This window comes from Ixodes scapularis, unplaced genomic scaffold, assembly GCF_016920785.2.
Source record: "Ixodes scapularis isolate PalLabHiFi unplaced genomic scaffold, ASM1692078v2 PGA_scaffold0__279_contigs__length_252992795, whole genome shotgun sequence".
Lineage (NCBI taxonomy): Eukaryota > Metazoa > Arthropoda > Arachnida > Ixodida > Ixodidae > Ixodes > Ixodes scapularis.
In genome coordinates this window covers 172,596,184-172,623,640 of record NW_024609835.1, presented here as the reverse complement: position 1 = coordinate 172,623,640, position 27,457 = coordinate 172,596,184, and the positions used below count along the sequence as shown (strand labels likewise).

The window sequence follows — 27,457 nt, the reverse complement described above, 5'->3', positions numbered from 1 at the left end:
TGGAAGACGCGTTGGTGCATTTATTATGGTACAATCACTTGAGAGTTGAGAAATTAGAGAGCGAGCAAGCTTTCTCAACTTTGTCTCTTTCTCTCTGGCACTGCCCTGTTTCAGTTTCAGTAGGCATATCTACTAGCACGTACAAACTTCTCTAAAGCAGGTAAAAAACGGGAAGCTTAGGACGGTGCGGACTCCGTGTTTCGCGCTTTTCGCAAGGTGACAGGGTAAATGCTTTTGTGAGATATGCGGAATATGCAAGCGATTTTGTTACGCCCGTCGTTTGCGTCTCTCCAGCAAAACGAATAAGATGATCTACTACAAAGGCGCAATCACAAGCCAAGATTTAAGATAGCAGTCGTTTGCTTCGGTGATCCGTGTAGCTGTATTTTACCCTGCTCTCTGCAACACCGTGTCATGACGAAGAGCTGGAATGGTCACGGTTTGTGCTGGCCTCCCGGTTGACAGAAACCCGCGTCGCCCGCATCGGCACCGAGTGCGCTTGGGCTGTTGATGCTCCAGCCTTTCATCCGCGGCTTGTCGCCAGCTCATCCTGCTGCTCAACGGTGAGGAAGCGGCGAGAGTAACCTCGGAAGTGAATGTAAATCTTCGTTCATTCAGTTATGCGGTGTAAAAGTGTGGAAGATGTCCAACGTGTACTGAGGGCGGGAACTACGAGCGTTTTGCGTTGCTTTTATAACCGAAACCAGAACAACGAGATAACTGCCTTGCGTACTCTAAAATGACGGAAGCAATAAGTTTCAACAGGTCGAGTACGTCACCGGGGATGTAGGCGAGACGGTGCACACTGTTTAAACGATTGCAGTATCCACGAGTGGTACCAGGAAAGCGACGTCAACAGAGAAGGAGCTCGCGATTCAGCATAATACACTGCTACGGGCCCGTGTATCTTCAAAGTTCGGGGTGGTGGCAGTATAAAAAAAAGACGCATCAGCGCCCCACACCAGTGTTCACGAATAACACCGGTCACAAACTCCCAAGCCCCACCGCTCTTCTCGACACCGACACGACATACGACAACAAACTGCATCAAAACGCCCCAAAAGTGAAGGCGTCTGCTCCCGTACTGCAACTGCTGCAACTAGCGGAAGTGAAGTGTTGGGCGGATGTCCGGATGTCCTTCACAAAAATATATAAAAAATGCTTTGCGCAAGGATCATTTTCATTTATTATTGTATACGTAATGACAAAATCCCAATAATTTGTTTTTCTATCTGATTCATGCTAGTCGGACTGCTCATAACACTGGTCAAGCAAGAAAATAACAAAAATTTGAACTTTTTCATAACCGGTTTAAGATTTATTGTTAACATAACATTATTTATTGCAACGGACTAGCATTATAGATTTTGCCTCCATACTTTTTAAATGCAAACAGTTCTAACACACGGCTGTCCATTGCGCCGTGTTTTGTGTATTCTTCTATAAATCTGTAATGGTCAGTGACCAAGGAGCTCACCCGCACATGTCAAGCTTATATGCGCCGCGGAGAGAAATGGATATCGAGTAGGAAGTGTCGGGCGTTGTGTCGGGCGTTGTGTCGGTTGTTGTGTTTGTGTATATGTCGGTGCCGTGTAGCTGTGTGCTGTGTTGTCTGCGTTGTATGTAGGGTTGCTGTGTGGCCGTGGTCGTTCCCAGTGTTAACAGACTCGTCTTTTTTTTAAAAACAGGCTGCTAGAAATCTCGATATGTGGCGCAAATTACCGCCCGATTCTAAATAGTTTGCTCAAGTTATTTATCCATGTGAGTTCGGCATTGTTTTTTTCTTTTTTTGTCTAGCGGCTCGTTGAAGCTATTGACGCCGCCGACCGCCGACAACACAAGTACGTACCTTTGCAAGTAGCTACGTCCGCCGCTTGGAGACTTTACTGTGTATAAAAGACATCGAACGAGAACTAACGCGCCCTGTGTGCTTTCAATTCGGCTGAAAGGCGCGCGGCTCGCTGGGCTCGTCTCTCGCCTGTTCTCGGCCGCTGGCCGCCATGCTTCATAAAGAACACGCTCGAAACGGTTTTTCGGAAGGCAGACACGGTGTAGCGTGTTAAGTTAACACAGCAACTCATGTGTAGACGAAAAACACAGATGGCCTCGTGGTTAAACGAACACGTTTCGACGTGTCCGCTATGGGACAACGGTTTACACGTCTGGGCGTGTTATTTTTGCTAACAGTGTACGAATTTTGAGTAGCGGGTTAATCTTCTGTAATGTTGTAGGGGGACAATAGCGACTTCTGCGACACACAAAAGGCATTCTCGGGAAGAGGGGAGTTCCTCCTGCCTAGGGTGCCTTCATGTGCGCTTCGCATAGGGTGATGCCAACTGCCTGTCTCCCTTTCAAAGACCCTCGTCCAGCGCCATTTTGTTCCTCTCATTGTTTCCCCGTCGTGGCCGGAGGCGAGACAACCTCCATCACTAGCTGTCAAGGTTCCTAGACGGGCATTACAAGCGAGGCGTTAGCGGCATCCACCAGGTGCTCTTTCCTAATCGTTTAATTCGTTTTAAAATTCCTTTTCGTGACCTTTTGAACAAGATACCGGTATTTTCGATGTGATACTGCTTTTTTGAACACATATAGACTAAAAAATGAGCGCCGAAATTTCGTTGTAGTATCCCTTTAAAGGGCTCTTTAGACCTGTTAGGAAATAAAACGAACCTTTGCCCCGTAGACTCCAAGCAAATTTTAGCAATTAAATGGAGTCCATATCCCGTGATCCGCAATCTAGTAGTTGCACTCACCCGTACTTGAGCCTCCCTAGCGGTTATCTCCAAGTTTATTTTCCCTTGTTACTCCTGACGTTTTAAACTGCTCACTTTCGCGTTCGCCCACCCGTGTTATGGCGGATGGAGGTGTATGCGGGGAACCGTCTGCGAAGCGGAGAAACGAACGGGAAACGGCACCAAAACAAAGAGAGAGGAGCACTATTTTAAAATATTTTACGAGGGTGACGGCATCAATGGCGCAATCTGCGGCATGCGAGTCAATGCTTAAAGTGTCCGCAGGTACGACAACGCCTCTTGTAAACCACCTCAAAGCAGAGCCTGCGTTGATGAAAGAGTATCGTGGGATTACCGCGGGTACGCCAGGAAAAGATCAACCGACGCTGACGGACTTCGCGCGCCGCACGGAGCCCCCGCCAGAAAAGAGGGTGCGAGCGCTAAATAACAAGGTGGTCGCAATGGCGGCGCTTGATTTACAGCCTTGCAGCATTGTGGAAGACCGCGGCTTCAAAGAACTTCTGACAGATGCCGTTCCCCACTATCACCTAACATTCCGCTCTACATTCTCGTGCGTGTTTGTGCCACAGATGTATGTATGACGACACCCGAAATAAGTGAAAGCAGAGTTTAAGTGTGTCTTTGAAGGCGGCACTACCGCTGTTTCCTTTACAGGTGACATGTGGGCATAGCGCTCTAACGAAAGTTACGGGAGCTTCACTTGCCATCTTCTCACTCCGAAATTCACGATGAAGTGGTTCACATTGAACAGTCGACACATGGCTGCCAGTCACAGTGCTGTGAAAATTGCCACTACACTCTAAAAACAAAAGGTGTAAAAGAGTGCATTGTTCCACCCTTTGTCCCATATAATACACCCCAAAACTGCAATCAATTCAACCGTACAGCGCCCTATATTCGAACAAACGGCCCCAAATTTTACGCGGGGCTGAATAGCCGTGTGGTACAACTTATTAAAATAGGTAATGCACGTTTTACTGAGTACAAAAAAAAATAATCGGAGTTTTCTTGGCCCTAGTGCAAAACCTCGGTGTTCTTTCTGTTGTCTTTGAAACGTACTTTACCTATTTAATGAGTTATATTGCACCATTATCAAGCCTCTCGTAAAATGTGGGGTCGCCGGTTCGACTCTATATTTATATATAGGGCGCTGTACGGTCGAGAAGAAGTTTTGGGGTGTATTATATGAGACAAAAGGATGTAAGGTGATACCCTTTTTTTACAGTGTATGCTGGACGAAATGTGCGGTGACTGGGAGATACCCGATGAATGTGTGAAGCCCATCGTAACGGATAACGGGCGCAACACCCGTGCTGCAGTAACGAGACTTCCGTGGACTGAAAGAGCGTGCTTCGCGCATACGCTTCAACTGGCGATTAATGACACGAGATCCCGTTCGCCGGCCATTGATCGCACGTGCAAGAAAGTGAGGCATACTGTGGGACGTCATCAGCTCAGAAAAGGCTTGAGGAGTGCCAAAAGAAGATGGGAAAGGACACACTACGTCTGGTGCAAGACTTGAAGATGAGATGGAATAGCCAGTATCTAATGTCGTCTCGCCTTCTGCAACCCAAAGAAGCAGTCACGGTGGAGCTTGCTACCTCGGACTGTGACATCGATGGAATTGGTTCATCAGACTGGAGAGATGCTTCTCAGTGTGTACAAGCATTGAAGACATTGTTTGATGCCATTGCTATTGCCAGTGCTGAGAAGTATCCGTCCTTGTCCTCCCAAGTTTTTATGATTTTTGGTGTGCTCCACTGTGTAGCTGTGCCGGGGCATCAGAATTTGCCGCAGAACTGATAAGATTCATCAAGGCAAGGTTCACTGTGTAGAAGGATGACAAGGAAGCATGCCTTGCTATGTTCTTGGACCCACGCTTCAAATCAACTATTTCTTAAGCTGAAACGAAAAAATTATTATGGCTAAAAGCACTGGTGGCTGCAAGAGCTAGTCCCATGTGATGTAACTGAAGAAACCCAGCCGGAAGCTGCAACACAGTCAAAAGAGCAAGGCTCAACGCCGTCACCAATGTTTGGCAAGCATTTGATTACTTAGCCAAAAGTGCGACGGAAAGCAAAGTGGTTTCAGCTTCAGAATGGGAAATTGTAGCGTATGTGGAGGAGGTACCGCTAAAGAGAGAGAGAGAGATTCGTGTGAGTGGTGTCGAATTGCCGGATGCTTAAGATATCCGAGTCTGGCGAAGCCTTGCATCAAATATCTGTCAATACCTGCTGCTTCAGCGCCAAGTGACAGAGTTTATTTTTGTGGCTGGAGGTGTAGTTTCCGCTCGAAGAGAGCGCCACCTACCTGACCATGTGCAGCAGTTGAATCTTCTGCATGCCAACTTGCGATCTTCCCTACAACTAGAATTTTCGTTTTTGTGTTTTTATTCCCGTTAACACCAGTACGAAAATGTTAGTTGTAGGGAAGATTACAAGTTGTGATGCAGATAAAATCAACTGCTGTTGTGCAGTTCAAAAAACAAACCATCAAAAATTTAAAAAAAAATCAACTGCAGTTCCGACGTGTGAAAATAAACAATGCTGAGAATAAATGCACCTGCCTTCGACTATTCGATATTCGATTCGATATTCGAAGCTAACTATTCCTATTCGATTCGTATTCGAAAAAATTAATTTTCGGACACGCCTAGCTTTAAGATATTGATAAAATTTGGCACTATTTTTTTTTGCCAGATTTGATATTTGCGTTGGAAAAGAGCGTCGCAGGCCCTGCCCACAAATAAAACGTGCCCGTAGTTTGTTACACGTAACGGAATTACTTATAATTCATTACCTTTTTCTGTAAGCATGTAAGGGAATATCGCGATTCTTTCAAAATGTAACTGTAAAGTAATTTAATTATTTATTGAGGTAATGAAATGATTACAATAAGCTAACTTATTTGTTTTCATTCACGAAAAAAGAAAGCGGTATTTCTAAACACACAAACAACTCATTCCTTTTCTTTTTGTGTAATAAGAGTTTTACTAGGAAACATTGTTACCCATTGTTACAAACCGCAGGGCATAGCAATCTTGAGATTCTCAAAGCCTTTCGTCACGTCGCCTAACTTATCAATTCATTGTTTTTATTTTTTATATTGTAATTTGGTTGTTTGCAAACTGCACCTGGCTCGCCCGCAACGAAGGGGAAAGCAAACTGATATAAAAAAGGGAATCTTGGTGCAAACAATATTAGGCGAACTCGCAATATCTAAATACTTACTTCTAAAAAGAATAATAATTACCTCTTGAATTGCACGCAAGTTCGAGACATTTAACATCGCCCTTTTCGGCTATAATGACTACGACAGTTTGTACAATGCCATAAAAGGTGCGAACGGCTCAGCCTTCCGCTGAAATAAAGTTCAACAGGGGAATCGACTGAAAACAATGTGACAATAACTGCCATGCTGCTCAAAATAAAACTATAAAAAGAAGTATTGCAAAACTTCTTAGTGAGCGCGTTGGTAATGATGTAGGTTTAGAAAGAGTTATATACGTCCCCTGTTTTTACGTATATAACTCTTTCTAAACCTACAAAGTATTGCAACACTTACCTTCTTTTGGAAATATGAACGTTTATTTAATTTTTTTTTCAACTATTCGAAAGGCTCCAGGTAGCCCAAATTTCTGTCACACGTTTCGTGCGTCAGCTTTTTGTGACCTAGATAAAAATTGTAATGTTAATTGGAGAGTTTTTTATGCAATATCATGGCACGTCGTCGGTAGAATGCGTATTTTGACGAGGAACCTATTGCGTTTTTTTTTAGTATCCTACCAAGAAAATATAATAGCTGACGTCAGTTCTTTTTTTTCAGTTTTTTAGCAACAATCTTAAAGATAGCCATCGGTGGATACTCAGCGAATCTGTCAGATGAACCTTCGGAAATGCTAACGCTGACTCCGTCACTTTCCTGTTTTGCCTTTTTCTTTTACTTTCTCTATTTTTGGCTCTCACTTTTCGGCTTCGCTGCGGTGTCACCGTTAGCATCTACCAAAGGGCGACGCGTGTGGCGTTTGCGAAAGGTCATGTTAAAGCCTTCCCTAAGGATCCACCAATGGATCTTTCTAATTTTTTTGCAGCCTACTTGGACCAGCGCTAGTATACTTGGTTCACATTCCGTTTTGTAGCACAAATTAAGGCATACGCGCTATCTACACCTGCAAGTTCAAACTCGCCCTAGCATCCGCGCGCGCATTGGCTTCCGCCCCGTGACGTTGCTTGCCTCTCTCCTCGCCGCGCCGCTCGCCCATTGGCTTCCGCCTCGTGACGTCGCCCCCCTCTCGCCCTTGTTCTTCCCTACTCTCCTCCTCTCTACGGGGAGTGATTCCCGTTCCGCTGTTTTGTCCACAGGCGGACACCGTCAGTGTTTCCCTGTCATGTGGCTACTAATGCTAACGCTTTAATAATTGATTCCTGACTTGACAGTCGTTGACAGTCACAGTGGAGGAGCGTTGCTCTGCCTTTGCTTCACCTTCCATCTAGCTAAAGAAGCACTCAGTTGTGCTACGGCCGATCCGTATACTACACGCGTTTCGGACTGCACATTGGCATTGTATTTTTTGTTTACCTTAGGGCGTAAAGTTAAATTAACGCCGCAAAGTGACGGATTACTTGTTAAAGTAATGGTCGCTTATTTTTATGAAACGGCAATAAGTTAACTTTAGCCTTGGGTAATTGTAAATGTAATTCCTAACTTTGTTTTAGTAACATGTGCAAGTCGGCCCATAATGACGCTTGGAAGAAATACGGGGCCGTTTCAATCATGTTGCCACTCGCTCGAAAAGCATGCCCTACACCGGTGGGCCGACGACGAAGTGACGACGTCACCTAAACGACTACGCCACTCTTCCAGGCTTCATTGTGCTCAGCGCTTGATGCGCCATTTGTAAACGCAATATTTAAATCAAGCCAAAAAAAAGGCGAAAATATATCGATTAATATCTAAAAAAAAAGTTTTCGTTTATTTCAGTTTGATTAGAGGGTGCATCAAGGCAAAAGGCCAGTAGGTCTGGCGAAGCCTCGATGTTACTCTCGCCAGCCTAACAAAACATACAATAAAACACTCCAGTTAAGTACAAGATCAATGTTAGAAAAACTGTATTTCAAAAAAGAAATATCATAACAGCAGTACGAGTGTACAAAGGCTAGCGATATCACCTAGACGGCGACCAGGCAGTACAGATTACGAGGTCTAGCAGGCTTCGAGTGGAGAGTCACAACAGTAGAGGAGGTGTTTAAGCGTGTCTACTTACGTGCCACGCTCGGGACGTCCCCGCTCCTGACGCACGCAGAGTGGTCGTGCTACAGCGAGGTTTGCACTGCCTGGTCGCCGTTTGCGCATTCTAGCTCCTATTGCTAGCCGCTGTATTAACGTGATATGTTACATATTTATTTGTTTTCTCTTTACCTCGATTTCCTTTTATCAAAACTTTCTTTAAAAAGATGTTTTAGCTTTGTTCATTCGACCAAACGCGTTGAAATGCGGTAGCTTTACAGGAACATCGTTAGTGACAAAAAACAATTTGGAAAGGAAATGGTACGGCGATGAAATAGGACGGCGTCTAGAACGATGTCCTAGTGGACGAAGTCAAGAACGACGTCTAGAACGAGCTCTAGAGCGACCTGAAGGACAACGTCGAAAACGACTTCAAGGACGAAGTCATGAACGATGTTCAGGATGATCTCTAGGACGACGTCTAGGACGGCACCAAGGACGACAACGTCCTCGGGTCACGTCAGCTTCAGCTACCAGAGGTCACGTCGCTTCAGTTACCGGCGCTGACGAGCTTACGCGACCGCCCCTCACACTAACGGACCGTACGCAAACGGCGCTCACGCGACCGGCACTTACGGCCTTGCGCGACCGGCGCTTCAGCCAAGGGCGCTTCAGCCATCGGCGCTTCAGCCACATACGCTTCAGGCACCAGCTCTTCAGCCACCAGCTCTTCACCCACCAGCTCTTCAGCCACCAGCATCTCAGCCACAAGCACTTCAAACCACGGGAATTTCGTGATTTTGATTACGCCACCTTGAGCGTAGTTGGGCCTATAAATTTGCCGCCTTAACAAATACTCAGATTTGCTTGATGAAAGAATAGATGTGATCGATGTGTGAATGGAGAGGCACGTGTTAAAATATTTAGGATTTTGATACACTAATAGTTGGCCATACTTGTCCTGATTTTCAGGAGTATATGCCTATCTTGACGAGTGTTATTATGATGGTCGTGTCAAATGCAGAGGGATTGGTGAGTGTGAGAAATAATATTTATACCTTAATAAATGCAGGTTGCAAGTTTTATTGTATAGTTGATAAAGGCTCAATATTTTATATTGCTCGAAAAGGGTAGATGATTGCGCGTCATAGTCAGCATTAGTTATTAGGCTGACATATTTATTTGTAGTAGGTGTAGGTGGGATAGCTTTGTTTTCTTTCCTCGACCAGAGAAAAGAAACTATGCCTTTAAGTTTATTACTGCGTGCTAAAGTCAATACTCTAGCTATTCCGGTAATAAAGAGTTTACAAAAAAAAGCTAGCCTATTAATTTGAAGATTTCCATTTTTATTGTTCCTATGTTCAGTAACAAAAATGTTGTTTTGAACAAGATAAACAAAATGGTGTCAACGTGTTCGTCGAACCATACTCAGACAAATTTATGATTCTTTACGCGCTCAAGCGCGGAGCTCTCAAGTTTTAGTTACACGTTATTTTCAATGACCAGGCTTACTGAAAAAGGGCACTGCGGAGAACGAAGTTTCCTGCCTATTTTTATTTACAGTTTATATACACGTTTAGTCCGGTCGGGAGCTGCCGGTGTTCTGAGCTCGGTCTCTCCGCTCGTTCTCTCCGGTCCACTTCTTTTTCCTTCGTCCGAACAGCCGGGTGCTACAGGTACTCCTCCTCCAACAAGGAGGCCGTTGAGAACGCCGAGTTGTGGTTTTGGCCAGTCAAGATGCCTCTGTGGCTTGGTATCGCGAACAATTCTTGCGGTAGTAGTAGGGATAAGTGTTGGTGGATGTCCTTCGAAATTCCCGGTGTGCATACTTGATTCAAGTGAGGTTGTTAGGGATCTAGAAACAACAGGAGTGTCAAGGTAGGCTGGCTTCAGGCGATCGATTAACACGGTGCCTTTTTGTCCCTTTAGATCAAGAAGAAAATATTTATCTCGACGCTCTATTACTCTGAATGGGTCGTCGTACGGATGTTGTAGAAATTGGCGACTCGCATCATCGCGGACGAATACGTGAGTGCAGTGGGCGAGTTCATTCGAAACGTACGTCAGTTTCCGCTGTTGCGGACGAGGAGAGGTTGCTCGGAGGGTCCGCATAGCTGTCGTGAGTTGCGTGGCATAGCTGGCGGAATCGCTATTGACACCGTGATCAGCAGGGATGATCAATTCCCCTGGAAGGCGAAGGGATGCGCCATACACGAGCTGGGCAGCACTACAACCGATATCGTCTTTGAAAGCGGTCCGGAGTCCCAAAAGCACTAATGGGAGGTGGACGCTCTAATGAACACGGTCATTGCGTGCTATTACAGAAACCTTGAGCGTGCGGTGGAAACGCTCTACGATGCCGTTAGCCATGGGATGGTACGACGTGGTCCGAATACGGGAGCACCCTAGTAGTCTCATGAGCTCTCGGAATAAAGCGGACTCGAACTGTCTCCCTCGGTCGGTGGTAACCGATGAAGGCACACCAAATCGAGCAATCCAGCCTTCGACGAATGTCCGTATAGTGGTTTCGGCGGTGATGTTCGGAAAGGGAAATTCTTCAGGCCATCGCGCGAAGCGATCAATGCATTGGGGGTTGTGTGTGTGTTTATACAGCCTAGAACTTGGTCTGCCTCACAGGGGCGACGAGTCTCCCAGCTGTAGATGAGCAATTTAGCCAGTGCGGTACAGCCGCTAGCCTGGGGTCTTTAGCGTGCACCACACAGTAGTGATACACGACCGCACGCCGGTACGATGCTCATCCAGATCGAAACGGGCAGCAGTGGGGCTCGAACCCAGGATCCCTGGGTCCTGCAGCGCGAGCTTTCGCTCCACGTGCTCCGAGCTGGTGTGCGCTAGATCACTCGGCCACCGATCCCCCAAGCGATCAATGCATGTCCGTATATATGTGTTTCCAACAGATGTTGGGAGAGGACCCACAATGTCTAGGTGTACGGCATCGAAGCGCGCAGTCAGTGTTGGGAAGGCCTCGTATGGTGCTGACGTATGACGTTGAATTTTAGACCGCTGGCAGGCCAGACTAGAGCGAGTCCAGTCTCGTACGTCCTTGTTGACACCCGGCCGTACGAAGTGTTAAGTGATTAACCGCTAAGTTGTTCGAACTCCAGGGTGTGCCATGGAGTGCAGGGAGTCGGAAACTTGACGATGACGATGGAAATGCAGCGGTACTAAAGGTCGTGGTGTGCCTGTGGTGTGGTCGCAGATGAGTGGTGTACCACAGATTGGCAAAACTACCTCGCGGAAATTCAGGCTGCAGTGGGATGAACGAACTTGTAGCTCGGTGTCGTCTCGCTGAGCTGAGGCCATGGCTTCAAAGTCAATTGTTACGGGTACCATGCTGCCGCAGGGAGTGGCGATAACACGCCAGAGCGCATCAGCCGAGATGTCTGTCGTGAATTCTGATATGTATGACATTTGACGGATCTCACGGGGAGTAAATTTGTCACTTCCTGATTTCAGTGCGTATGTTAAGGGTTTGTGGTTGGTGAAAGCGACGAAATGGCGACCCTCTAGGAAATGCCGAAAGTGTTTGATGGCTCGATGAATCGCCAGGAACTCTCTACCGAATGTACTATAATGTGACTCTGTTGCGCTGAGTTTTCGGGAGTAAATTGCGATGGGCTGCCAGTTCTTCTCAGAGAGCTGTTGCAGGACATCGCCAATAGCAATGTTGGAGGCGTCGACCATGACACTCACGGGAAGATTTTTGCAGGGGTGAACGAGTAGGGTCGCGTTAGCGATATCTCCTTTTATGCGGCTGAAAGCTCGGAAAGCCGAGTCGCTCCAATTTAACGGTGTTGACTCCTTCTGTTCGCCTTTGAGCATATCAGGAGCGGCAGGAGTGTTGAAGCGCAGTTGGAATAAAACGCCGATAGAAATTTATGAGACCCAGGAACTCTCTAAGTTTATGAATGGTTGTTGGTTGGGGAAAAACATTAATTGCTGCGACGTTTTCGGGAAGTGGGCGGACCCCTGTGTGGTCTGCTTGATGGTCTAAAAAATTCAACGTCGTGACTCCAAACTCGCAATTTCGCTTGTTGATTATGAGGCCATGTTCTTCAAAGCGCTGAAAAAAGTCGAAGATGCTGAATGTGTTCTTCGTCGTCATGTCTGTAGATTAACAGGTCGCCAACATGGGCATAAACGAAGGGAAGTCCTCGGATGACGTGGTCGACGAAGCTTAGAAATGTTTGAGCTGCATTTCGTAACCCAAAAGGCAGGCGAAGATATTCAAATAAACCGAAAGGTGTGATGATGGCCATCTTGGGGAGATCACTCGGCTCAACCGGGATCTCGCGTTACGCTTTTACTATATCATTTTAGAGAAAACCTTCGAGCTATAGAGGGAGGTCGTGAAATCCGCGATGTATGGCAGCGGGTACCTGTCGGGGACTGTGGCGTTGCTCAGAGCACGGTAGTAACCATACGGTCTAAAGACACTAGGGTTTTTTTTGGGAACCATGTGCAGTGGAGACGGCCATGGGTTTGATGATGGTTGAATGATGCCAAGCTCTAGCATGTGATCAAAGTCATCTCGCGCGATCTTCAAACGGTCTCGTGGAAGCCGACGTGGTCGAGCATGAGTAGGTGGCCCTGTAGTCACGATCTGGTGGGCAACATTGTGCTTCACTGGACGCTGAAAGTTTGTAGGCGGGTGATAGACACGAACTCTCTTAGCAAACTTTCATACGGCGAACTTTGACTGGAGCAGTTAGGTCTGTCTGGAGGTCGTGCAGGGTTGCATGCGAGATGTTTAACAAGAATTGTAGTCGCATCTACGAGGCGTTTACGTTGCATATCAACTAGTACGTCGCATATCAACCAGTACGGTGCAGCGACTTCCATCACGGTGTCGGCAAACTGGGCAAGCTGAACTAATGCGAGTCCCTATGCAGAAGTAAGAACCATTCTTACGTTGTTAGGCAGTCTTTGCAAGAAGAAGCTCCCTCAACCGGGCGGGGTCGAATGCCACTGCCCGCTCTCCAAGAAGTTGTTGAAGACGTCGCAGTAGCTGGAATAGTGTGCGATCGCCCAGCTCTTCAGATGTTAGTAGCTGCTGGAGCCGTCGATGCTCGGATGCCGAGGTGCGGTTGATGAGCTCAGCGTTTAACGTGTCGTATGGGTTAGTTGTTGGTGGTTCGAGGATAGTGTCCCGAATATCAACGGCAGTTTCGGGAGGCAACGCCGCTACCACATGGTGAAACCTCTGTGCTTGCGAGGTGATGTGGCTGGTTGTATATTGGCTTTCCACTTGCGCGAACCAACGTTTTGGGTCCGCTGTCCAGAATTTGGGAAACCGGAGCGTGCGGTCGACGGAGATGTTCAGCGATGTTGCCTCATCTCACTCTCAGAAAAAAAGTGTATTATTACACCCCTTGTCCCATATAATACACCCAAAAACTTCAATTCGACGTACAGCGCCCCATAATCGAACAGGCGTCCCCAAAGATTACGAGGGGCTTGATAGCCGTGTGGCACAACTTATTAAGATAGCTGATGTACGTATTATTGACTACAGAAAAGATTATCGGACTTTTCTTGGCCTTACTGCAAAAACTCCGTGTTTTCTTTTTTTGGTCTTTGATACGTACATTAGCAATTTAATAACTTATATCGCACCGTTTTCAAGCCCCTGTTAAAATTTCGTGCCGTCTGTTCGACTATAGGGTGCTGTACGTCGAAATGAAGTTTTGGGGTGTATTATATGGGACAAAAGGGTGTAAGGTGATACCTCCGCCATGGCAACAGCTGTTGCTATGGCGGAGGTGGCTTGCGGTCCTTGTCCGGGTCACCAATTGTGGGGAACGAACCTTCCTGCCTATTTTTATTTACAGTTTATATAGAGGGTGTTTTTTTTTTTTTTTTTTTAAGTTAACAATTTTTTTAAAAACAAATCATAAAAGCTAGGTTAATGCGGTTTACGCAGGTGAGTTATACGGCCAGGGGGACATAGTATAAGGGACCAATTGTAACGACCAGTCGACTAAATAGTTAATATTCGTTAATTAACTTTTTAATAATGAAAACACACAGAAAGTTTTAATTAGAAACTTGCTCAGCGTCATTGGAAACCACTAGATCAGTCATTTTCAGAAAGACTTTGAACGCGTGAGAAGCGTAGTAGTGTGACTAACGTTACCACTCGTGGAGCAGGTACAAGGCTGGGGCTAGATAAGAGACGGAAAAAGTGCGCGGGCGCCTTACCGCAACCGCTAGCTTTGTACGTGCTTCACGAGTGGTAACTTTGGTGCACTACTACGCTTCTCACGCACTCAAAGTCTTTCTGAAAATTACTGATCTAATGGTTTTCGATGACGCTGAGCAAGTTTCTAATTGGAACTATATGTCTATTTTCATTACTTAAAACGTTCATAAATGAATTCTAACTAATTAGCCGACTGATCGTTACGATTATCCTCCTATATTATGTCCCCCTCCTGGCCGTATAACTCACCTGCACAGACCGCATTAATCTAGCTTTCATGGCTTAAAAGAAAAGTTCTGTTAAGCTTTAAAAAAAAACACCGTGTATACGTCCAGTCCGGTCGGGAGCTGTCGGTGTTCTGAGCTCGGCCTCGGAGCTCGTTGTCTCCGGTTCACCTCTTCTTCCTTTGTCCGAAAGCCCGGTTGCTACATAACTTTGTGTATTAAAAGAAACAAATCATTCGCTCTCATCCAGAGTGAGAGTGCACACAAATATTTATTCGCAGTAGATTATAACTCGGTAAGGTTGGCTCCGGACAAGAATGCATTTGTGTCGTCTGTATATGATATTCAGTCGTCAGTGAATGGTGTGTTAGGCCTGTCAAGAATATCCATAAGAACAGCGAAGAACATAGTATTGAGCCTCGAAGAAAGCCATATTTTATCAAATCTGTTGGTAATTTGGTGCTCCTATATATGGTGTATTGCGTACGGCATGTTAGATAATTTTTTATTGGTTTATGTGCAGTTCACCATATACAATATACCTGAAGGTTTGAAAGCATGTCATGTTTGATAGAACCGAAGAGCCCTCGAAAATTAGTAAACAAAGCAATAGTGAAGAGCATCTTTTTAATGTTGTGAATTATCTTTTCAAAAAAATATGCAAAGGTGCGAATTCACATATTTATTTTTCTTGTGGGAATACATATTGGTCTTCGAATGACAAATGATGAGGTGGCGAATAAATAAGGAACTAAACGTTTAAAGGGGCTAACTTGCGCCCAAAACAAAAAAGGAAACAGAGAGAACACTAGAGTGTCGCGGGCGTCGATGGCGGCGTAGCAGCAGGATCGAACTCTAGGGCGACACTGACTCGACAAGGTCGCAGACGGCCTCTTGTGTAGAATGCGACACAATCTCGAAGATTCGGCAACGAAGGTTTGAGCGTCGCGTGCTAGGGGCGAGAAAGAACACGCACTTTCTAGAAGAAGAGAGCAAGAGAATGATAGAAGCTACTTCCAGTGCAAGAATAAACGAGAATCCTCTAGAAGTCTGTCATCGAGCGTTGCTTTCTCAGCTCTGCGCGTGGCATTATACCCCCCCCCCCCCCCCCTTTTATAAGCGCATCGTCCCGATGCAGCACGAACCGAAAACGCAAATCCATAACAAAGGGCTGCAGAATCGCGAGCCACACTTCACAGTTCACTGTTTGACGGGAGTCCAACGTTCTGTTGTTTGTAAAACGGCTTGAGCCGGACGACCTGCACCACCTCGGGTCGTGGCTGGTGTCTTGCAGATGAACGCGTTCCGTCACGAAGAACTTGGTAGGTCAGATCGCGAGGCGTGGGATGATCTTGTAGGGTCCGAATAGCGTTTCAGAAGCTTCTCGCTGAAACCGCGGCGCGTATCGGTGTCCGCACCCACACTCGGTCTCCGGTTTGAAAGTGGACATCCCGGCGACGAAGGTTACACCGCCGTGCGTCGACTCGCTGTTGATTTTGAATCTTGATTCTTGCCAGTTGACGAGCTTCCCCTGCGCGTTGAAGCATCAGTTGAGTGTCGTCGTTTCCATCATCGGTTGGCACGTGACGCAGCATGGTGTCGAGCATCGGGGTAACCATCCGGCCGTGTACCAGTTCGATCGGCGTCATTCCTGTAAATTCTTGAACAGCTGTGTTGTACACAAACGTACCGTACGGCAACACCTCGTCCCATGTCTTGTGCTCTACCTCAACGTACATGGAAATCATGTCGGCAATCGTCTTGTTAAGCCGCTCCGTTAGCCCGTTGGGCTGCGGATGATAAGCGGTAGATTACCGATGGCTAATATGACTGAGCCGAAGAACTGTTTGAGTCAGCTGGGCCATGAAAGATGGTCCTCGATCCGTGATCAGCACTTTAGGTGCGCCGTGTCGAAGAAGAATTGACTGGACGAAAAACTTGGCGACTTCCACCGCTGTTCTTGATGGCAAGGCTTTCGTCTCGGCCTACCATGTAAGATAATCGGTCGCGACGATAATCCACCGGTTTCCTTGCGTGAATATTGGGAACGGCCCAAGTAAATCCCTTGCGACCTTCTGGAAGGGTGTAGTCGGGTAGATATCGGCTGCAGGAGTCGTTGGCACTCATGGCACGACCGTGTGTGCAGATGAACTGTTTTCGGGAGTCTCGGCAAGTAGTAGTTGTCACGAATCCGGGCGAGCGTCCTGCTGTAGCCAAGGTGTCCAGCCGTCGGGTCATCGTGGCATACTTGAAAGATTTGCTCTCGCGGGCTGGCAGGAACAACCAGCAACCTGGCAGGGTTGCTCGTTCCGAAGTTCTTCTTGGAGAGCACGCCTCGCCGCAGAACGAAGCTTGACAAGCCTCGGGCCCAGACTTGGGGAACTGCACTTCCTTTACTTTCGAGGTGGTCGATCACGGCGCAAAGTTCCGGGTCGTCCCGTTGAAGTGCTCTCTTGTCGGTATTTGTAACTGCGCCGAGAAAACGAGCGTCATCGTCGCCGTCAGTGCTTTCGGGAGGAGATTCAACTGGGGCCCTAGACAAACAGTTGGCGTCGTTATGCTTGCGGCCAGACTTATGCACGATGGCTACGTTGAATTCTCGCAGTCGAATACTCCAGCGAGCGAGTCGTCCTGTCGGGACGTTGAGGTTGGCGAGCCAACAGAAAGCGTGGTGGTCCGTGACAACGCGGAGCGGGATCCCGTAAAGGTACGGGTGGTAATTGTTTAACGCCCAGATGAAAACGAGACATTCTTTGTATGTCGTTCTGTAATTTGTCTCTGGCTTGGACAGTGCCCGGTTTGCGTAAGCGATCACCCTCTCTTCTCCGTCTTGTCTTTGGACGAGTACCGCGCGTAGTCCGGCGTTGCTGGCATCCGTGTAAACTTCCGTTTCCGCTGATGGATCAAAGTGCCCAAGGATAGGGGACGACTGGAGTCTTTCCTTCAGTTCGTCGAACGCTTCTTCTTGCTCCTCCCCCCACTGGAAGTTCACGTCGTCCTTCGTCAAATGCGTGAGAGGTGCAGAAATCTTGGCAAAATCGCGAACGAAACGTCTGTAGTAAGCGCACAGCCCAAGAAATCTTCTTACAGCTTTCTTGTCTGATGGCTTCGGAAATTCGCAAACAGCGGATGTCTTTCCAGGCTCAGGGCTTACACCCTGAGCACTTACGACATGGCCTAGGAATTTGATATTGCCATAAGCGAACCGACATTTTGACGGCTTTAGTGTCAGTCCAGCATTTTGGATAGCCTGTAGCACGGCTCGCAAACGTCTCAGGTGCTCGTCGAAGGCGCTTGCGAATACCTCCACGTCGTTGAGATAAACGAGACAGCTTTGTCATTTCAAGCCGGAAAGAACGGTGTCCATTATGCACCGGAACGCCGCCGGTGCTGTCCACAGTCCAAACGGCATCATTTTAAATTCGTACAGTCCGTCCGGCGTGACGAAGGCAGTTTTCTCACGATCCCGTTCGTCAACCTCGAACTGCCAGTACCCACTCTTTAGTTCCATCGACGAAAATATTGGGCGTGGCGCAGCCGGTCCAGAGTGTCGGCGATTCGTGGCAGCGGATAGGCGTCCTTTTTTTTATACGGCATTCAGTCGACGTTAGTCCACGCAGAACCGAAGAGTCCCGTCTTTCTTTTTCACCAGGACTACCGGTGAAGCCCACGGACTGTTTGAAGGCTAGACGATATCGTCGTCGAGCGTTTCTTGGACCCGTTTCTTGATGACTTCTCTCTCTTTCACAGAGACACGATACGGCGACCGATGAACAGGAAGCGCGTCGTCATCAGTAATAATTCGATGTTTCGCAACCGTCGTTTGGCGCACCTTTGGGGACCTGGAGAAGCACTCACTGAACTCGGCGAGAAGGTCACTGAGCTGTCGTTGTGGGGTAGGCAGGGTTGGATCGATGCCGAGCTGCGAAGGCGGCATTGTCTTGTGTGGCCACGAAGAGAGGTGTTCTGCTATTCCGGCGATTGCGGCTGAGTCCGGAAGTTCCTCGGCGTAACTCACGGCGGTGCTTTTCGTAAGGTGCTGAGCCTCCTGTCGGAAGTTTGTTACGAGTGCAACAGTGTGTCCGTCTTAAAGCTCCGCGATGCCTCTTGCAACGCCGATCCCTTTTCCTAGAAGCAACCGGAGGCTTCCCTCGAGCAGAACGTCAACACAGAAAGCCTCATCGAATCCGACCGCTACGAAAACACTTGACCGCGGCGGTAAGTTCACCTGGTTTGCGAGGACGCGGATCGCCGATGACGCCGCTTTGGGTTCCTCCGGCGATGGAGCGGGTTTTCGTAGCGTCAACGGGTTTGCTGCAAGGTCGCTGACAGCGCCACACTCGCAGAGAACGTCCATTCTGAGAATAACATCCTTTGAACAGTCTTGCAGAACGGCGAATTTGACAGGGCGCGTCTCACCGTGGATCTTGACGCGAGCGGTGCAAATTCCGACTGGTGCGATGAGGTGCCTACCGGCGGTCCGTATTTGCGGGCAATCCCATGATGTCGTCACTTTCCAAAGGCGTTCAGAGAGCCTACCACTCAGGTCGGAGTAGTCTGCTCCGGTGTCGACGAAAGCCGACGCGTCGTGGCCGTCGACAACGACGTTTAGGTAATTCTTTACCGTTGTAGGAGAGTTGTTTCGGTATCTGGTGGCGTTCGAGTGGGTGCCCTCCGACGTTCGTGGATGATCTCGGCGTCGGTCGTCTTCGGCAACTCCACCTCCAGGGGTTGCCGCGCCTAGTTTCCCCGGCGAGGAGCGAGGGGCGACAGGCTTTCACGTCGGGATCGGTGCATCGGCGAAGCTGGACGTCGCGGTGACGGCGACCGGAACTCTCGGCGGGACGCAGGCTCGGGGGACGGTGGTCGTCGCAAGTACTCGTCGATCTCCCGAGGGCGTTCACCATAACGTGGGCGTGCTTCGTTCGGGTGGAACCCGCGCAGCCCGAGTCGTCGGTATCGGCATCGGCGGTAGGTGTTGTCCGCTTCCCCGCAGTGGAAGCACAGCGGTCGCCTGTCAGCCGTCCGGCACACGTCGGTCTATCTTGCCGCAGCTGATTCTTTGCGGACCTGCGCACGATCTTCCTGGCGTCAGAGGTACTGCGGCGCTGGAGGTTCACGTCGGGGGGGCGCCATGTACGGATGCTTTGCTGGTGGTGCTCGTCGGGCGCCATTGCGGCATAGCTTACAGAGTGCTCCTCGTGTGCTCCTACGGTGACGGAAGTCTCAGGCTCGAAGGCCCGGTGAACCTCCTTTCGGACGACTTCGGCGAGTGAAAGTGAGAATAGGCGATCTGCAGCAGGTAGGATTTTGCGGAGCTCTTCCCGGACGACATCCCGGACGATCTGCCGAAGACTGTCGTCACCGCTGGTTATCGGGTCCAGTAGGGAAGCTGCGACGGTTGGAGCAGTAGGCGCGCCGGCGAGTCGGTAGTAGTGGCTTGCTCGGGCCGTCAGTGCGCGCTCGATGTTGGTGGCTTCACCCAGAAAAGCATCGAGGATCGTAGGGGATTGCGAACCAGGGCTCCGAAAATTTCTGCCTTGACGCTACGCATGAGGACTCGAAGTTTCTGTTCCTCGGCGGCCTCCGGATCGGCTCGGGCACTTAGACGCAGGACATCCTCAGCAAAGCTGGTCGCGCTCTCGTTGGGGCCCTGCACCCATGTTTAAAAAATGTCTTCTGCTCGCTGACGACGGTGGTTAATGAACGTCTGATTCAGTTCCGCGACGCAGGACTCCTATGTAGTGAAGGAGGCTTTGTGGTTTTCAAAGCAGTGCCTCGCAGTGCCTTCAAGCGAGAAATAGAGGTTGTGGAGGCACTGCTTAGTCGGCCATCCGTTGTGGCGGGCTACACTTTCGTAGTGTCGCAGGCAGTCTTCAGTATCCTTTTGGACCTCCCCGTGGAAAGGCGTCGGAGTCCGGGGTGCGACGGGCAGGACGTCGACGGACGGGGTGGGATCTTCTTCCGGTTCCGGAACAAGAGACTCAATTCGGGGTCTGACGTCTGGTACGATGGCTTCTTCGGGCCTCGGCGTCTTTGGCGAAGGGTAGCCTTCTGGGGCTGAGCACGTCGCTTGGACGGGATGTCTTTGGAGGGGTACGCTTAACGGGCATAGAATGTAATACCCCGCACCTCCACCACAATGTCACCAATGACTAGTGATGTGGCGGCGAATAACTAGGGAACTAAACGTTTAACGGGGCTAACTTGTGCCTCCCAAAAAAAGGAAATATAGGATAGCACTAGAACGTCGCGGGCGTCGATGGCAGCGTAGCAGCATGATTGAACCTTGGGGCGAGACTTACTCGACAAGGTCGCAGGCGGCCTCTTATCTAGAATGCGACACAATCTTGAAGATTTGGCAACAAAGGTTGGAGTGTCGTGCGCTTGGGGCGAGAATGAGCACGAAATTTCTAGAACAAGAAAGCAGGAGAATGATAGAAGCTACGTCCGGAGTAAGAATAAACGAGAACCTTTTAGACGACCGAGACCGATTGTTGCTTCTTCGGCCCTGCGCGCGGCAATATTGTACTTAAAAAAAAAGCGCTTGAAAACTTTCGTTAATTAGAAAAGAGTCAAAGTACAGGCTAGCTGGTGAAAGTCAACCATTTCGTCGTTTACCCTGAGACTGGGGGGTTTTCTGAAGAGCAGAAGTAACAGAGACCTGTCTGTTTTTTCTGTTACTTCTGCTCTTCAAAAGAAAAACCCAGTCTCAGGGTAAACGACGAAATGGTTTCGTTAATTATTCTTTCAAATATTTTAGAGAACAAGGGCAAAACCGATGTGGGTAAATAATTAGCTAGGTTTTTTTGGAGTAACGTACCTTACCGAACCTTGAAACCTTCGAGATTTCGTCTTATCAGAAAAAATACCACTTTGAACTGTAAAATTGCATATGCGTGTAAGAAATAGTGCAATAAGCGCTGATACATATTTAATAGGTTTCTCTTTAAGATCATCAACGCCACAAGCTGACTTGTTGTTAGAGACATTATAAGCGTAATTATTACTTGATTAGCTACTAAGTATAGAACTATTTATTTGGAAAACTATTCCCAGGGTATAGAACAGAATAGATCATAGCCTCGAGATTGATTTACTCATGTTGCTTCTAGGGTTGATTGGAAATGAGCGTTACATTTTGTAGCCAGGTCTACACCAGATACTACTTTTCTATCTGCTTTTAAATCAAATAAGCAGTTGTAAACGAGATTTAATTTTTTTTTAAATTTTAGTTGAATGTAATCTATGGCTTATTTTGATAATTCCTTACATCTGCTAGTTGGCGTTGAAAAAAGTTTCGTTTTGAGTTACGAATTGTTGAATTCAGGTAAAAGGGCAGTGTCTCTAGTTTGGACAACTTGAAAGTAGATATTGTTCAATTCTATCCTGCGTAAACATTTCTTCGTGAGCCACGACTTACTATTGCTTTTGTTGTTGTTGTTGTTGTTGTTTTTGTTTTTGTTTTTGTGGTAGAAATGGTGATTGTGGCACACGTTATCTTTTTTTCGAAAATTGTATGCTTTTTCCGAGTTGTTTGGTTTCTGATAATACAATTTCGGTGTTCTGCACTGATAATGAATCATGAAATGCGTTCAACGTTTCTTCAGATATATAGCGATTCGCTCAAAAAAAGAGTGTTTCTTTATGTTCTTTTTTTCTTTCTCTTTTTTGTTTTTGAAGAATACAAAAGCTTGGCATATGATTACTCGTCTTTTCGGATATGGTTCCTCAAAGCATGTCCTCGGAGTGGACGTTTGCTATGCATTTGTCTAGTAATGTAGGGTGAAGTCGGTGTTATCCGGGTAGGTGTGTGGATTACATTGTGGCATGATAGATACTGAATAAGCGTTCTAAATTTAATTTTTTTTTTTGCATTTTCAACGAAAAAACTGATCTTTATGTCAGCAAAAAAAAACTTTAAGCCGAAAGGAGTTTACACAGTGCAAAACAGGTTAAAAGTTTGAAAAATAAAACTTCTATTAGAGCCAGGGGGACGATACAAAGTACCACACGAGGACAGTTGAGCATATTATAGCAGTACATTCGTAATAGCGGCTGGTCACAAAAAATCACTATTAAAACATAGCGAACATTGTTCTTCATGTATCAGGCAACGCCGCCACCAGTCTTCTGTGGTCGATTTACAAAGTTACAGTGATAGCCCTCAAGATTAACACAGTCATTACGGAACCATGTCTCTGTGAAGGCCACGGCGTCGAGTTTTATGTTTAAGGCACTGAGGAGACCCAATCGCATCCACCTCATTAATGCGAAAGCATTAACTGTCCCATGGAGAGAAGCCGGCGTTATCTGTATCCATTGTCTGTAACCATCTGTAGCAGAAAAACGTCACCTATATTCCCATTCCCAATAACACACAAGGAAAAACGCAGGAACGCAGATGCCTCGTCGCGGAAGCCGGAGGGTGCGCTCAAGGTCAAAGCGGACGCGCGTCAAAGATAAAACACAAAGAAGAGCGCGGAAACGCAATGCTTTGTCACGGAAGCCGTCGTGAGGCTGCATGGGTTCGCCAAGGTACATGTATAGATGGTAGCGAAGCTTTCATAGAAGCCCCTAGGCGCAAAGATGATGGTTCATGGGGCGCAGCGCCATCTGTGAGATGCGCGGCATTGTCATTAGTCATGCTCGCCTGTGACGTGCAGGAAGTGACGCTTTATTAAAAAGAAACACGAAATGACGCAATTTCTTTATGATTGTGACGTCACGATTGTTTATGGCGCGAAATTTAAATGATTTTCGCCGGTGACGCAAAATTGAAATGTTCTTTTTTTTATATGTTCTGCATGCCTGCGCAAGTACCGTCCTTCATTCCTTGCTTCACGCGTCATATAGCCTTGTTTGTATTAATCACTCCCATGTAATCTCTCTTGCAAAAAAAAACAGTATTTTAGCAGTTCTGAGAACCACCAATAAGGAGCTATCTTTTTCAACTAAGCAGGGTGTTACCGCATGCCCATGAAAGCATACTCATTATTGTAACTATGGCTGGTTTGCCAAGAAAGACAAATCGGCACAAGCTTGGTTTATACAGTTTGTTATAAACTAACTTAGAACGCCACCACAGGACACTTAAAGATAGAAATATGGTGTTGAAAACATAGTGAAAGGAGGTTTGGGCAACTCTATGCACGCAATTAAAACCTTGCTTAATACTCTCAAAGGAGGCACGTTTACGCATTTATTTTGCACTGTTCGCGTTGAGAGCTCGTAGTTAGATTTCACGATATCAATCACAGGTGGAAGTGCGACGCCAAGCATGTCTTTTGCATTTGAATGTCCACAAGAGTTAATGCTTCAAGAGATTGAAAATCGAGACCTTTCGTTATAGTACATGCGCTCGCCCCAAACATATCGTGCTCCACAGCTTGACTCTCTATGTGAGTGCTAGTACGCAAGAAAATGCCTTAAATTGACAGAAAGAAAAGCATTAGAAAAGGTTATAAATTTTCTCTGTTGCATAATATTAGCGCCATACTGATTCACTGATTTACCTTTCATTGCAGTTTGATCTGCTTTTGTATACCTGAGACGACCAAACATTAATCCAGGTTTATATTTCAAGTCGTCTCGTCACACTGCACGATAGCTGCGCGACAGCTGAGCACGTGCTGAGGGCGAGCTTCCACACTTATTTTGCAACGTGCATTGCGCGCATTCGAGATCGCCGGTCCTAGCAGCTTATTAGGGTTAGGTCGCTCTGAGCGTGCGCTCTAAACATCGCCCCCAAATATGGCGTCCAGTGAATATCTTCTATAGATGACTCCTCAGTGTGCTGCGGCAGCTGCCGACTCAAGGAGTGCCATGTGCTCCAGCTTCCTTTGAAGAGCTGGATATTGACGTTGATGCCAGTAATCCGTCACCAGAAGACTGTTTTTTTTTTTGTCGATGATAAGCTAAATAGACCAAAATTCATGAGCCGCCAATTTCAACTACAAGGTGCAAACAGACTGTTTAGATGACGCGTCGATGAGATGCTGACGTGGCCGACCATTTCGCAAACTCTTTAAATTCGCCTGTCCTCTACATGTCCTTACCGTCAGCACTGAAATTCCAATGTGGCACCTATAGCTAATGATTAAAAATATGAAATTTTTTACTTAATTAGACAGCTTAGCATGACAATTATTCGCCGAGTCTGATAATGTCCGTCGAGCCTGATAAATAGACGGTGAAAGCAGCACTCGTGTACCTCTCCCTTCCTTTTTGAAAAAAAAAAAAAAAAGTTCCAATCAAAATGACAGATAGTATGTTTACGATCACGTGTAGTGTAGCTTTTTACAGGTTTTGTAATAACCCCACACTGGTGTCGGCTGCATCAGCGTGCAAGAACGTAAAACTCTCTTGACAGGAAAACAAGACCATTTCGATACTGGTGGGGCTGGTTACTGCCGCGGGAGTGACGCTGTTCATCCGTTGCTGCGCCGTCTTCACGCCTAGCAGCAATCCGAAACTACCTCGTGCCAGGCGTATAAGAGGCTTCAGACGGCACTAGGGCGGTGCCTCCTCGAGGTGAGAAGAGCGCGCAACTGAGTCGGATATGACCCCAGAATGCTACCTCAGTGCTATTATATTCAGCGCGAGAAATAGCTCTAACCTTGTTGACGCAGTGCTGACTTCTCAATATTTTAGTGATGCAGCACCGTTACAGCATTGCATCGATGATAAGCTACGCTGAAGTCACTCCTGCAGTTAACGCTGTTTCTAAATGCTAATTTAGCGCTGCGATATGATTGTGAGCATGCCTCGAGAATTGCTATGTGTGAATGGAGTCCTCGTGAGAAGAATGTGGATTATGTATGGACCACAATATCTGCGTGGGCACTTGACTTGAGCTCCTCTGCAATCAGTGCCATGGTGGAACTCATGTCCAATCGCAGCAATGACAGGAATTACCGAGTTCTAATGCTTTAGTCCCACTGGAGCGACAAAAAGAAACAACCGACACGGACAAGTTTCAAGAACTTTCAGCATGCACGCGTCGGTGCCAAGGGTGCCCTGCGGAAAATATAAGCTGAAACACCTGACCCTGATTTTATCTGCGGCTGCGGCTGGCCCAAACTTTATCATCTGCGAATTCGTCAAACAATTTGAAGTATGGGAACTCAACTTCTCATTTCATTCCTTGTTCAGACCATCCCGATCTCTCTCAAAGACTGGCGGGTACGCCTAAGAAGCACGAAGTGTTTCAGGTCTTATGGTATGTGATTCTATACTTCGCGGGTATACTACACGTTCGTGAAGTTGATCGCTTTCAGTTGTTTCTACTTGTCGCTCTAGTGGTATTCAGTCATAACAACATCTGGAGTACAGAACGTGTCGTGTGGTTTTAGAATTTCTACACGTCTATGATGAGCATTGGTGGCATAAATCTTCACCAGTTCAAGTAGCGGCTTGTTCTGACTTTGAGGTGGAGGAATGAACGGTGCTAATTTTTCAGCAGTTTGTTCTGCAGCTGGTTGTACGTTAAAAAATGATGACCCGTTTTTCAGTTACGAGCCTCAATAATTTGATAAATATTTGGTAAACGTAAAAATAGGGCATTATGTGGCTCCATGGCCCCCTTAAACTTTATGATGAGCGCCAGAAATGTTTCCATCCAACTACATTATCGTAATTTTAACCTAATTCCGAATACATTGATTAATTTTATTTATGTCTTTTCTCTTTCAGATGACCACGAAAATAATAATAACTCCTCTCTTTAATTATTGATTTGTTGTAGAGTATATGCATGAATATCGTTCACAGCGTTTCGCCTGGCCTTTCTAAAATGTGGTAATTCCTTCAAATTAACCCGCTGTGTCCCGCCTGTTGAGATAAACGTGATATTATCAACCAGTATTGTTCGTCCCCTAATAAGTAAAGGACATAAAGCTACCACAGCGAATGCCAAATGTGTAAGATCATAACCTTAAATAGGTGTGTTAGTCCAACCAAAAGAAGTTACAAAGCTTTGCACTGGCGCTTACAGCATTTTATATAATGCACTATAGAACAATGCATGTTCATCTCCCCCGTAGATGCAAATATATATTCTAATGTTTTGTAATAAATTTGTTTTTGGTGAGATATATGCGTAGTCGTTGAGACCTAAATCGTGTCTGTTGTCTTTCCTAAACCATTATAAACTTCCTCAGTATATTCAACGGCCTACGTAAAAAAACCGAAACATACGTTGATTGAAAAATTTACAGGCAGCAAAAAGAGTCAGCTGAAGATGTGAATGTGAAAGAACTATTATACTTGGTACGCTCAATACGTTAGTCAATTTAAAGGTCGAATGACTTTCTTTAAATAAAAATGTTGATGCAGCAGGGGAAATAGCGGAGCCTTCTTATATATATACATATATAGACAGATAGATATAGATATGCGTAATAAGTCAACAAACATTGGCCCAACCTCTTGTGTAAAAACTCCCGATTTCACAGAAATAAACTAAATATCGCATTACTCACAACAGGGGGTCTATTTATCGGAGTATACAGATATAAGGTATGCAGAATCACCCTATAAATTGTTGCGTGAGATACAAGTTGAAGGAGCCAAACAGGACGTTGAGGACCGGATCCGTGGTTTTCTTTCTTCGAGGACAACAAGCTCAAGTTTCTGACTTTAGACAAGGAAGGCGGCATTGTGGTGCTCCCAGAGGGCCTCTTATGGGGAAATGCCAAAGACAGCCATTGCTAAGAATTTCAGGAAGGTGAATAAAGTTTCGCGAAACCAGATCAAAGGAGAAGCTAAGGACATATTTTAATGACTGGAGTTGACAAGCTTGGCAAAGGGGCTTCAACAATCTAGGAAGCTAAGCCTGGTTGTGTTTTTCATTGCAAAAACGCATAAAGTGGACTGCCTACTGAGCGCAAGTGTGGCTGAAACAAACTCATGGCAGAGGAAGGGATGGGGTGGGGTGGTGGTGGGGGGGGGGGGGGGGGGGGGGGGGGTTGGGGGGGGATACCTCAAAAGTCACCGGGATGGTCTGGTCCTTAAAGACTCCTTTTAAGTTC

At 46.8% G+C, this 27,457-nt stretch overlaps 1 protein-coding gene across 1 annotated transcript in view; it reads left to right on the top strand.

Annotated features, from left to right (window-relative positions):
- Positions 1-24,942, top strand: part of LOC8039386 (disintegrin and metalloproteinase domain-containing protein 10-like) — a 31,486-nt gene extending 6,544 nt beyond the window's left edge. Inside the window, exon 3 of the mRNA XM_040221816.2 lies at positions 24,799-24,942. Coding sequence (XP_040077750.1) covers positions 24,799-24,942 — 144 coding nt within the window. The remainder of the gene's footprint in view (positions 1-24,798) is intronic.
- The last annotated feature ends 2,515 nt before the right edge of the window (positions 24,943-27,457 follow it).